The sequence below is a fragment of the Colossoma macropomum genome, unplaced genomic scaffold (assembly GCF_904425465.1).
Source record: "Colossoma macropomum unplaced genomic scaffold, Colossoma_macropomum, whole genome shotgun sequence".
Taxonomy (NCBI): Eukaryota; Metazoa; Chordata; class Actinopteri; order Characiformes; family Serrasalmidae; genus Colossoma; species Colossoma macropomum.
Window position 1 is genome coordinate 29,388,184 of NW_023494796.1, and position 13,755 is coordinate 29,401,938.

General features: G+C 40.8%; 1 protein-coding gene across 1 annotated transcript; it reads left to right on the top strand.

The window, feature by feature from the left end:
- The first annotated feature begins 545 nt into the window (after positions 1-545).
- LOC118816907 (sulfotransferase 6B1-like) lies at positions 546-11,466 on the top strand. The gene is made up of 7 exons (XM_036583511.1): positions 546-827; positions 4,222-4,334; positions 6,077-6,166; positions 6,579-6,705; positions 8,081-8,175; positions 8,246-8,402; positions 11,065-11,466. The coding sequence occupies exons 1-7, from the start codon at positions 548-550 to the stop codon at positions 11,190-11,192; spliced, it is 990 nt and encodes a 329-aa protein (XP_036439404.1). The 5' UTR covers positions 546-547; the 3' UTR covers positions 11,193-11,466.
- Positions 11,467-13,755: the final 2,289 nt, after the last annotated feature.

A 13,755-nucleotide genomic window follows, 5' to 3' on the forward strand; every position in this document is an offset into this window, starting at 1 on the left:
TATATAAACCCCCTAAAATCCAGGCTTGTTACATACTAAGGCTTATTATTCAGTAACTACAGGGACATCAATGCAAACTGACTGAGCTATTCTTAGGTTATAGAAGTGTGTAATAAAACTTGGGGCCTGCCGATGGGCCCTGGTCATATAAAGGGTTAATGTAAAGCATTACTTTGTACCGCACTGCCCTCAGCACTGCTTATTTGCAAAAATGTCCCCTTACAGAACCATACATTGGGAACCAACAGTGGTTCCTGTATGGCAGCACCCTAAAGAACTGCCCAAATAGGCTATATTTCCAAGAATGTACACACATAAGCATTATGTGCACCAGCTTGTAAACATTTTGGCAGTCAATTAATCACCATCACGGGCAGGAAACAAGCTCGTCCGCACGTCTCCACTGGCAACCGGGAACCACCCGCTTCTCACGCTAATTCCATGTGGGGTAGGAGGGATCTACTTTCTTCTTCCTCCTCCTCCTACCGCACACCCACTAGCACATGCCATGCTCCTCTCACACACCCACTTTGAGAAAGCGCAGTTCATGGAAATCCAGCTGCATAAACAGATGGACCAGGGGCCGGGGACGCAGGCTCAGAGGGCTACGGGAGCCTCGGGACAGGACGCAAGCATGAACTCCACTTTGCAAGCCAGGATCCAGTCCAGGATGGAGGTGGCCAAGAAAATGAAGGAGGAGGAGAAGCTCTACAGGTATAATGGGGTCCTGTATCCAGCGATCATGAGCCCAGAGGAGAACCTCAAAGCTCTGGAGACTGTAGAGGCCAGAGCCGATGACATAATGCTGGTGGCCTATCCAAAATGCGGTGAGTGAAAAGCATGCTGGCTGATTTGGGACAGGCTGTGAACCTCTGTAAGAAGTCACTGGGAAATGGTTTTTGACATGGGATGAAACAATCTATTGAAGCGGTGATTTGCTCTAACCCAGGAATGTTGAATGGTTTCACTGCTGAGAGAAATGCCTGCTACATTATAAGACATGAAGCTCTTTTTACATCAGGGGAATTTAGTGTGTATATGACGTCCAATTATCATCACCTGACCTGAAATGTCATAAAGAAAGACCTATTAATACATTTCAGAGAATTCAGTGCTGGTAGCCAAGGCATGCCGCAAACATTGGCCTTGATTAAACCAAGTACATCATTTTCACATTTGTTTACCTTTGGCAAATAAACATGGAAATGATTTATTTGAATCACGTCAATGAATTAAGTACATTTATAATGTGACTATTGTAATGGTTGTTCATTGCAAAGCCACGCGCAACTATATTGTTCTTCGTTTTATATTCTTCTTCTCTTTTATTCTTATTTTTCTGACGGATTTGCAGATTTTTTTCCCATAGGAATGAATGGAGTGCAAAAGTCTTGCCACCTTTCTTGTGTCTCGATAATACAAATACACTAACACACACACACACACACACACACACACACACACACACACTGAACACACTACACATAACACACCAAACACACACACACACCACACAAGCGCACACACACACGCTTTTAAGATAGCAGGAGATTTTAGGTAGCAGTGTACTTAAGGTGGTAGTGGATTTAAGGTGGTAGTGGATTTAAGGTAGCAGGAGACTTAAGGTAGCAGCGAAGTTAAGGTAGCAGGAAATTTAAGATGGCAGTGGACCACCAACTCAGCAACACCATTGCAACCACTTGTGATAGCATAGCACCAACCTAGCATCTTAATAGCAACCAACTAGCAACCACAAAGGAACACCATAACAACCCCCTGGGATATCATAGCCACCACCTAGCATCCACTTAGCAAGACCATAGCAACCACCTAGCAACCACACAGCAACACCCTAGCAATCAGCCAGCAGCACCAGAGAAACCACCATAGAAATTAGCCACAACCAAGCTATATAGTTAAATATATGTATTTTCATCTGAAAACTAATGCAAGATTGTCAAACCACCAAGCAATTAGCAATTATAATTTACATTTACCTTAATTTACCACACCCTCAAGTCTACTTACCAAGGTTTATTTGTAAAAGCATAATATCTATTATATTTAAAGAAGCATGGATGGTAAATCGTGAGAAAAGCTATGTTTTATTGGTCTTTAAGCTACTAAACAAAGACTACTATTACATATTCTTAGATCTTCAGATCCTCCTAATGTGTGTTTTTGTGCGTCTAGTCTATAAGTTTGAGGAATGTGATCCGTATGCTAGGGTCGCTGACTGCGACTAGCTCACAGTGCGGAGATGACAGATAAGAGCCAGTGGGGAATGTCAAATTAAACATGGGGCCTCCCGGCACTGGCGGTCCAGAGTGGGCCCCTCACACGTGGGGCCCGCCTGGGGGATGCAGAGCTGTTTGACCTCCACTGGAAGATGGGGGCCCGCTGTGGTACAGACACGCACTCGCTTTAACTGTAACAGATGTCAACCCTTTTTTATGGGCACCCACCCCCCAAGAACACTGTTGATACTATGCACAGTTGACTGTGGAGGATGGTAAATGGCAACAGCATGTGTTTTTTTTTATTATTATTCAAGCAAGGAAGGTTTCTGTAGGGATGCTAGCTTTGCTATCTATCTAGCAAGACCGGAAAAAATAAATGATGATCTCAAACTCTTTTTATCAGCCCAACACCTCCCCCCCCCAAAAAAAACAAAAAAAACAAAAAAGACCCCAGATCTTGGTACAGCTGACTGTGGAGGATAGCAAAGCCCTGTTTTTTAACACAAGGCAAATATCTGTGGGCTTGCTAGCTCTGCTAAATATATAGCAAATGTATTTAGCATGTAAATAATGATGTCAAGCTCAGCACCTCTCCATCTCCCCAACATGTACAGTTGACTGGAGAGTAAATAGCAATGGCCTGTGGTTTTGAATATGTGGGGTTGCTAGCTTTGCTAACTATGTAGTAAGACAAGAAATGATGTTGAGAATGAAGATGATGTGATCTTTTTTTATTGGAATCCTACCCACCATCAAATAAAACAATACTGAGTGACTGCGAAGAGTAAAGGGCAGTGGCATGTTTATGTGAGGATGCTAGCTTTGCTAACTATCTAGCAAGACAAGAAATGGTAGTAATGTAAATAATGGACGTCAATCAGCCCCCCACCCTCCCAAAAACACGACTGCAGAGGATAAATGTCAGTGGCCTGTGTTTTTCCTTATTATTTACCGGCAATTTTCTGTGATTATGCTAGATTTGCTAAATGAGAATGAAAATGATGCTCGGGTTTTTTATCAAAACCCACCCCCAAAAAAACACTACTGCTACCTTGCACAGTTCACTGCAGAAAGGATTTTTTTTTATTGTTATTCGAATAAGGCAAATTTCTATTTGGATGCTAGCTTTGCTAACTGTTTAACAAGACAAAAGATGAAAGCAAGTATGTAAATGTTGACGTCAAGCTCTTTTTATCAGTCCCTACCCCTGCCAAAAAACACTATAGCTACTACGTAGTTGAATGTGGACAGTAAATGGCAGTGGCCCTTTTTTTGTGTGGGGATGCTATGCTAACTATCTAGCAAGCCAAGAAATAATGGTGTGAATGTAAATGTTGATATGAAGCTCTCTTTCTCTGCCCCCACCCTTTCAAATAACACGACTGCGGAGGATGAATGTCAGTGGCCTGTGTTTTTCATTATTATTTACAGGCAATTTTCTGTGGTGATGCTAGCTTTGCTAAATATCTAGCAAGATGAGAAATGAGAATGAAAATTATGCTCTTTTTTATCAAAACCCACCCCCAAAAAACACCACTCCTACCTTGAACAGTTCACTGTGGAAACACAGTGGTTTTTATTGTTATTGAAACACAAGGCAGATTTCTGTTTGGATGCTAGCTTTGCTTACTGTGTAGCAAGACAAGAAATGATGGCGGGAATGTAAATGTTGACGTCAAGCTCCTTTTATCAGCCTTCACCCCTTCTAAAAACACCATTTGTACCATGAACAGTTCACTGTGGAAAGAAAATGGTTGTATTATTATTCAAACTTTCACGGCAGATTTCTGTTTGGATGCTAGCTTTGCTAGCTGTTTAGCAAGACAAGAAATGATGGCGAGAACATAAATGTTGATGCCCCCCCCCTTCCAAAAAACGCTATTGCTACTACGTATTGGTTTTTATATGGTGATGCTAGCTTAGTATCTAACATACAAGAAATGATGGTGAGGATGAATGTGGTGATGGTTCTCTACCACAGGTTTCAACTGGATGGTGGCAGTGCTGCGTAAAATCATGTCCGCCGCCACCGGAGTAAAAGTGGAATCCAAGATGCCTCCTCTGATAGAATTCTTCGGCCCAGAGATGCTGCAGGTAAGAAAGATGTGACTAAAGTGTTTTTCCCCATTATGGCGACAGATTGAGTGCGCAAGCCTGTAAGCGCCTCTGCCGAATCATACTGGATGTCGCAACTGACGATTTACTGGCTTTGCCCAACACCAGATGGCACAAAATTGAGGGGGAAGCATAAAACTTCACAAGGAACTTTATTACAAGGCTCTTATTTTTCTAAACCTGTTTAACGCCTTGAAATCTCAGGCTTATTACATACTAAGGCTTATTATTCAGTAACCACAGGGACTTCCGTGCAAACTGTCTGAGGTATTATTAGGTTATAGAAATATATTTGGGTCATTCTCCATTTGGAGTGGGAATTCAGGTGGATTTCTTTCATCCCAAAACTTAGTAATGTTAGTACGTCCATTAACATCTCCTATTATCATATATGCAGAAAGGAGAGCTTCATTCCAAACATATTTTATAGTCACTGGTGTTGTATGAATATGGTGTAACACCAGTAACGGTGACTCTACTCACATTCTGGTTAAAACTAAGGATTCTGTAAACTGGCTGACTCATTAGTGGTCAGGTGACCTTGTGTATTTGCAATCAGTAATACAAATTATATATTTGACATTATTTTGACAAAATTTTAATAATCCAGCCATAAAAGCACAAAACACAGGTGACAAATAGAAATTATTTGCGGCCTGATAAACAAAATTGTTAATAAATTAATGAAATATAGTGAGCGAGTGTGACTCGCCTTCTCATGATTTGAGATACTTCCTCTCTGATGAGCCTCGACCCAAAGAAGCAGTTTAATAGAGCTGAAAATACTGTGTTAAAATGTAAAATAAGAGTCCTGATAACAGCAGTGACCACAATCTCTGTGATAAATGATTTTTTAAAATAAAATACATCATTTTAAATGTAGTACAACGTTAATGATATAAAAGGTAAACATGTATCTGTTTTATACAAATTCCTTAGTTAAACGTCTTAAAAATATGGTTTTATATTAAAAATTGTTTCTCAAATCAGCTGTTTTACAGATGCAGAGCAACTATGAAACAGGATAAATAAAGGAAAATCCGAGAAATCATAAAGGAAAAGTGTTATTTAGTATTAGCTCAACTGTGTAAATGTACGTACTGACTTTTGGAGCTGATCCTAATATTTTAAGCATCTTTTTAAGCCCTGAAACCTTTGTGACATGGTTTCCAATCCAAATGGACAGTAAAAAACTGAGCATTTAAGGGGTTAAAGTTTGAAGAACTTCCACAAAATGTAGAGGTTCTATACCAGTTAAAGGCTTCTCCTAGAACCACACGTCTCAAACCATCATTTCTTTCCATTTCAAAGTGTACATTACATGAGAGACTGCTGGTGCTCCAATCATGTTGTTAGCCAGTTTCTGTAAATTCTCTCAGGCTTAACTGTCATTAAAGGTTCTGTCACGAAGCCTTGTGGTGCGATTCGTCCATAAAACCGTAATGAAAGGTTGTGATAGGTGGGAAAAAGGTACATTAGGCCTTTACAGCTCTTCTTCCAAGCTAGCAAATTTGTGTAATAAATCGTAAAAAAGCTTTCAAACCGGGTTACGGCCTTGTTTTATGTCAGCGCGGCTTGAACCTGTGACCATCTCCTGGTCACGTATGCGCTTGAACTCTAAACATTGAACCCCAGCTGTCCATGCTGTGAAGTATGGTTTGAGGGTACGGTTACTCCTCTTCCCCTCCCACTCATTATTTGTGTCTGCTGTGCCTTCGCAGTGCCTCCAGAAGGCCCCATCTCCGAGATTACTGGGGACCCATATGCATCCTGACAACATTCCAGCCTCCTTCTACCAAAAGAAGACCAAGGTTTGTGCTTGTACAAGAGTTCTAGGTGAAAGCTGAGGCAATCAACGGCACAGTGTTCCAGTAAACCCTGGACTACTTCTCATCCAAGCTCAAAGAATTTCCATACTGACTTCCCGTAGTAAAAGCAATAAGCGGAGCATGTTATGTAAGACGGCAATCATTTCCTGTACAGCTTGCAAGCCCACCTTGCCTGGGGTGATGACGCTGTAGTTGTTTTGCATGGAACATACAGAACAGCACATGTTATGGTAGTTAAATGGTGTTCGAAGGTTTGCGTTCAATAAAACTGCAAGTCTTTTGCATTAGAACAGACTGTGAACGCAGCTTTTTGGTACTTCTAGTTCCTTTAAAAGAAGGCCTATTATTTCTCTGCGCTCTTGCTCAACTAATCCACTCTTGTTCTTCGTTCTAGATGCTGGTTGTTTTCCGCAACCCGAAGGACACAATGGTCTCGTTTTATCACTTCTCCAATAAGAATCCAGTGTTGCCGACCGCGGAGTCCTGGGATCGCTTTTACGCTGATTTTATGAGCGGTGAAGGTACAAAGGCAGAGGGATTACGCACTAACACCTATACCGTCACATTTCAGCCCCTTAAGATCGATGCAGATTGTGCTGTAGATGGTTCTGTATAGAACCTTTTAGAAAAGGGTTCTATATAGCACCCAAAAGGGTTCTTCTATTGTTGCAAACTTGACGTCGTAACAGAAGAACCTTTTTGGGTGCTTTAGAGACTTGGATTAGGGTGCTATATATATTTGGAAACGGTTCTTTTATTGTTACAAGCTTGACATCGACACAATAGAAGAACCCTTTTGGGTGCTATGCAGAACTCTTTTCGAAAAGCTTTTATAAAGAACCAGCCACTACATGTTCTCCATCAATCTGAAGATCCCTTTCATGATGCTAATAACCATTTAATCATGCAAAGGGCTCTTTGAGCATTCATGGTTCTGATAGAACAATTTTATTTACTAAAGAACCCAATAGCATTACTGATACTGAGTGCTGATTGGTTAGCATTACTGATACTGAGTGCTGATTGGTTAGCATTACTGACACTGAGTACTGATTGGATGGCATTACTGTTACTGAGAGCTGATTGGTTAGCATTACTGCTACTGAGTGCTGATTGGTTAGCATTACTGCTACTGAGTGCTGATTGGTTAGCATTACTGCTACTGAGTGCTGCTTGGTTAGCATTACTAACACAGCGCTGATTGTTTAGCATTACTGATACTGAGTGCTGATCGGTTAGCATTACTGATACTGAGTGCTGATTGGTTGGCATTACTTCTACTGAGCGCTGATTGGTTAGCATTACTGCTACTGAGTGCTGATTGGTTAGCATTACTGCTACTGAGTACTGATAACTAATCATTACTGCTGTTGAGCGCTGATTGGTTGGCATTACTGCTACTGAGCGCTGATTGGTTAGCATTACTGATACTGAGCACTGATTGGTTAGCATTACTGCTACTGAGTGCTAACTGGTTACCATTACTGCTACTGAGCAAAGATTGATTAGCATTACTGCTACTGAGTACTGATTGGTTAGCATTACTGCTACTACGCACTGATTGGTAATCAATACTACTACAGAGTGCTGATTGGTTGGCATTACTGCTACTGAGTGCTAATTGTTTATCATTACTGCTACTGAGTGCTGATTGGTTAGCATTACTGCTACTGAGTACTGATTGGTTAGCATTACTGCTACTACGCACTGATTGGTAATCAATACTGCTACCATGATTTTGCACAAAAGCTCCATTGGAACCCATTCATTTTGGATCCTCTGGGGATCATCCGGTTCCTCAGTGGAGGTTGTAGTTAAGTACCTCGAGCTGGAGGTTCTCTGACTGCTCAGCTATACTATCACCACACTGGTCTTACATATCATGTCTCTCCTCAGTTCCCTGGGGCTCCTACTTTAACCACGCACTCGCCTGGGAGAAACGTATCGACGACCCAAACGTGATGATCATCACGTTCGAGGAACTCAAGCAGGTATGAACTTCCTCTCATTTACTCCACGTATGTGAGGCTTTGGAGTGACTGATCTCTATTAACCCATTAGCACCTGAGCGGAGGTGTCCAGAGGGTGGCAGACTTCTTAGGTTTCAGCTTAACCGATGATCAGGTCCAGACCATCGCTGAGGAGAGCACCTTCAATGCCATGAAAGAAGGCGCCAAAGATTCTCATGGCCAGATGGGCAACGTCTTTTTCAGGAAAGGTGGGTCATCCTTCCAGAAAGATTCGTAATCCAGCCACGAGAACTGGCTCAGTTATGTGTAACATCTGAGATTTAGCTAATGTTGTTGCTCAATCCATGTTCTAGATGTGAACTGTGTAGGTCTTTTCATCCATCAAAGAATTATAGTGATTTAAGATGAACACATATTGGCCTTTGATAAATATAGACTCTTAAAAAAGATGGTTCTTCAAGGGTTCTTTGTAAAGACAATGAATATAGAACCAAGAACACTCGAAGAACCATTTGCATGCTTAAATGGGTCTTTGCATGGTAAAATAGCTCTTCAGATTGATGGAGAATGTGTTGTAAATGGTTCTACATAGAACCATAAATGGCACCAAAAAGGGTTCCGCTACTGTTACAATGTCAAGCTTGTATACAATAGAAGAACCCTCTCTGGTGCTACACAGAACCATTTTCAAAGAGGCAGAAGTATTTATGCACTTACACCTGTACCATTATATTTTAACTTGAACCCTAAACTCTTAAAATAGATGGTTCTGCAAGGGTTCTTTAGTAAGGAAAGTGGTTCTATATAGGGCCATGAACACTTAAAGAACCACTGGCATGATTAAAGTGTTATTCGCATCATGAAAGGGTTCTTCAGATTGATGGAGGATGTGCTGTAGGGTTCTTCTACTGTGACGATGTCAAGCTTGTAACAATAGAAGAACCCTTTCTGGTGCTATGTAGAACCCTTTTCAAAAAGGTTCTATGTAGAACCATATACAACACATTTTTCACCAATTTGAAGCATGATTTCACCATGCAAAGAACCATTAGAGCATGTGAATTGTTCTTTGAGTGATCAAGGTTCTATATATAGAACCACTGGTTTTGCTGAAGAACCCTTGAAGAACCACCTTTTTTAAGAATTAAGGTCACATAGTGGGGAAGCTTGCTGTACCCCCAAAAATGAGTTTACGATCGTCTCCACATCAAAGTGACTCCTACGTTAAGACAGATGTTTGAGATGCTCTTCGCTTGTAGCCAAAGTTCCAGTTTGGCGGAGTTTCCGAGAGAAACTTCATGTTTTTTTTTAAAAACAGGAGGAAGATTGAGATGACGTACCTTTTGATGAAATATACCATTGTATTGTGCAAAGATCAGGGACCACTAATAATTAATTTGCAGTCAATTTGCACGATTAAACAGAAGGTAATCCACTTGGATAAGGAAGAAGAAAGTTGTAACGGTGCCAGATGGAACCAGACGCCCGCAGCAGAGGCTTGAGTTAAGATCTTTAATGCCCATGGAGTTGTCCAAAATCACAGTCAGTAAACAAAAGCAGAAAGAAAAAAACAGAAAACCAACACAGAACAAAAGGGCACAACTAGAATCAGGGTCATACACAGGAAAGCAGTCAGGAACACAGAAGAACCGCTCTGTATGCACATAGGTGTGACGATACTTCTAAATAACCTAAGCTAAAGCCTGGGCTTGTATACTAAACTAACAAACAAAGGAAATAAGGAACAGGTGTGAGTGTAATCAGCGCTCTTCATCTCCGGACAACTGATAGGTGGATTGGTGAGGGTCCTGAGTCATGTGATGCAGCAAGGAGTTCTGGGGGTTGGAGTCCTGTTGGCTGTAGTTTCAGCCAGGCCGAAGAGAGGCATGACAAAAGTCGAACAAAATAAGTGAAAAAACAGGAGTTTCCAAAACTAAAAGGTCAAAATGTATCAAGATACAGAAAAGACGTAGAAAAATTGGGACTCCTAACAACCTTGCAAGACCTGGTAGCCCACACTACCCTCATCAGATAAACAGTATTTAAAGCCCCCCATCTGCTCATTTTCATGATTTTCTTGTAGCTGTTTTCTGCAGTTTTCATGCTGTTTTTACTATAAACTGGCTGAGAACGAGTGCTGTTGGTCTTTTCTGTTTTCTTCAGTTTGATTTGAGTTGGTGGGACTAAATTTGGTGCAGGTGATGTCAGATCTGCTAAAGTACCAATCAGAGTTAGCAGCATGTAAATGTCAGCTCCTCTCATTACTCCACCTCACATTGCGACTGAGTCCCAGACAAAACTCCCAGCGAGTTATTTAAGCTTTTCTGAATGTGTTAACCTGCTTGTTATGTTGTTTATAGCGTAGCTACACAATGCTTCCTACATGCATTAGCCACCTGCTGCTGGGTCCTCCTATCAGAGATTAACATCATTTATGAGACAAGATAGATAACTGTCCATCTTAACTGTAGGACTAAAAAGATTGTGATTGGCGGAGTTGCTCGACACTGCCACCACATAGAAATAAAGGTTCTGTACATTTTTTGTTCATCAAGGTACAAACAATGTAAATGTTCCCTCAAAGGTACAACAGTGGTTCTAAGGTCTAATTGTGAACCTTAAATAAGTTTTGTCCCAGGGGAAAGGGGTGTTTTTGTACCTTTTTTATAATGTAACAGTTTTAAAACAGAACAGTAAAATAAAGTCCTGGAGACGAGACGGGGTGTGTGGAGTCAGTACAGCTTAGAAAATATCATTTCAGTGGATTATGGTACAGTTATGTTCCCTGACTAAAAGGTACTGAGATGTAGCCTTGAGGGTCCCACCCCAGTGACAAGAGGGGTCCTGCCCCAGAGCCGGTTTCCTTTTTTTCTGAACCGCTGACTCTTATTATGGATATTCTCCCCTCAGGTGAAGTCGGAGATTGGAGAAACCACTTCAGCCAGGCCCAGAGCGAACAAATGGACGCTGCGTTCAAGAAGCATCTTGAGGGGACGAGACTCGGCACCAGACTTAAGTACGACGTCTACTGCAAGTGACGAGAACCCGTGATGAGCAGAAGGCCGAGAACAGAGAAGAACACATAGAAGACACCAGAGAACAGGAGAGGTTCACGTACATTGAGACAGTAAACGAAGAAGAGGTCTTTCCTCTCGCAGAGACGGAGTGTCAGTGTAAGACGTCACACTATTCAACCACAGGCCAAAGCCGCAAGCTCAAGACTGAAACCGGTTTGTCGAGGATTAAGACAGGACAGTAAAGGCGCCCGAGGACGACAGCAAGCCAGTAGTGGCTTTTTGGTAAATGTGTAGTTACAGCCTACATGTCGGGGGGTGGGGGTGGGAGGTAGACATGAGAAAAGCATTTATCAAACATGAAATAAAGCATAAATAACTGAGTGATAAATGAGAATATTAAAAGGAATAAATTGTGCACAAATGCCTTGATTGTTATACACGTGTTATTTGCATTATTACAATGTTATTTTACTATCCCCCACTTTCTTTCCACAGTGGACTATTCTCCCATCTATTCGCTCTACATTGTCATCTGCAGGGTTGCCAGGTTCACAGTTTTCCCTCTAAATTAATCCAGATTTAAAATGCAGTTGTGGAGTGTGTATTTCTGGGCTACATTTGGCAGCCGCCAAACGGGTTTGATCGCAGGCTGTAGAAACGAATATGAATGGTTTTATGAATGTCCGTTAATTCTGAATAGCTGGCAACCCAAGGTCAGAAGCTATTCAATAAAACCCATACGAGGTAAAGCCAAGTAACGCCACTGCACCACACCATTTACTACTGGATGATATAAATGCAAAGTACAGTCTTATGCAAAAGTTTGGGCACCCCTGTTCACATTACATATCTGTTGAAAATAAGTTATACATCTATGGCGGCTTCATAATTGTTTATTTGCAGACTTTAAAATACGGGGACAAATTAAAACTTAAGATGTGGCCCGTGCAAAAGTTTAGGCACATGCCACATTACATTTTTTCCCAATACGTTAAAAGTGTACATATTAATTGTAATTGCATTAAAATGTACAGAAGTGTATCCTTTGCAGAAAATGTGTTAACCTATTTCCAATAAGAAAATCAAGAAAGACAGTATAAATATGCAATATATTGTCACTAACAACATATACTTTACAAATATATCTCTATACACACACACAATATAAATATGTATATATATTTCATTTGCATTACTGCTACATAGTGCTCATTGGTTGGTGAGCGGAATAGATCATTGGCTGAGTGAAGCAGTTTGCACTCTCTGACTCCATGGACGTACATAAAGTTCTATAATGAGTTCAAAAGCATGTCCTTTACATTGTGTGTAAAATTCTGGTTCCATTGACTTACATTAAAAGTAAAGTATGTTTTTTCCTTCTCCTGTAAAGTCACCATTTTGGAGATACAAGTTTTCTTCCGACAGCATTTACAAACTATGATTTTGCTCAAATGCTCTATATTAACCCACTCATTTTGGACTAGCTCGGGAGCGCCCTCTAGCATCAGATAAACCCAGAAATCATTACTAAGTGGCAGTGCCCCTCTCTTCATATTCTCTGGCTAACTTCAGAGGCAACCTTTCCTCCCCTCTGTCCCCTCTGTTTAGGAACTGCAGGCGCACTTTCAGCTCCCATGAGTGTGACAGTAAACAAACAGGTTGAACTTCTACTACATTATTCTTAATAGATGATAAAAAAGCATTTTTTTACAGAGAAAATATTTGTATTTATAGTAACATTTTTGGTTCTTTCAGTACTATAGTATATTTGGTTGCTGCGGGCTGCTATTGAAGAGCAATTCCACCAATTTTTCAAGATTATCTAAATAATTTAGCCCTTGAAATGTAAACATAGTCATTAAGAGTGGTTTGATGTGAAGCGGTTCACTGTAGAGAAACTTACTGACTGGTGGTGATGGGAACCAGGAGTCACCATGTCTACAAAACAACTATAGCCATTTTATCTACTATCCAAAACCACCAGTGAACCTACAGGTGTCTTCTAACTGTTTACATGTGACGTTGAAGATGGTAAAATAGTCATAAATCTGAGTTAAAAAAAAAAATAGTCTGAGAAAAAGTTTTCTTTGGGGACTCCTTTGTCTTACAACACCCTGCATGTATCCCTCTCATTAAAAAGCAAGCAAGCAAAATTTATTTACAAAGCGCTTTTTACAACAGGTGTTGTCCCAAAGCAGCTTTACAGAAAAATGAGCATTAAAGAAAAAAGAAAATTACGGGTCCAAGCAATGAAAAACTGCCTAAGAAACCCTGAGAGGAACCAAGACTCAGAAGAGGAACCCATCCTCCTCTGGTCGACACCGGATAGCAAACATTGTTAGCATAAAGTATAAAAAATACACTTTGAGCCAAAACCTTTTCAAAAAACTATCATAAAACAATGTGTCAGACATATATATTTGTGTGTATATATACATATTTATTTATTTCACTCAGGTGTGAATCATTACTATGTTAGAAATTCGGCAAGAAGAGTCAGGAGACTGGAGCTTCAGCGTTGACTGGAGTTTATTTCCACATACAGAGTATGGGTACAGCGTGGTCGATCAGCAGTCAATCAGCA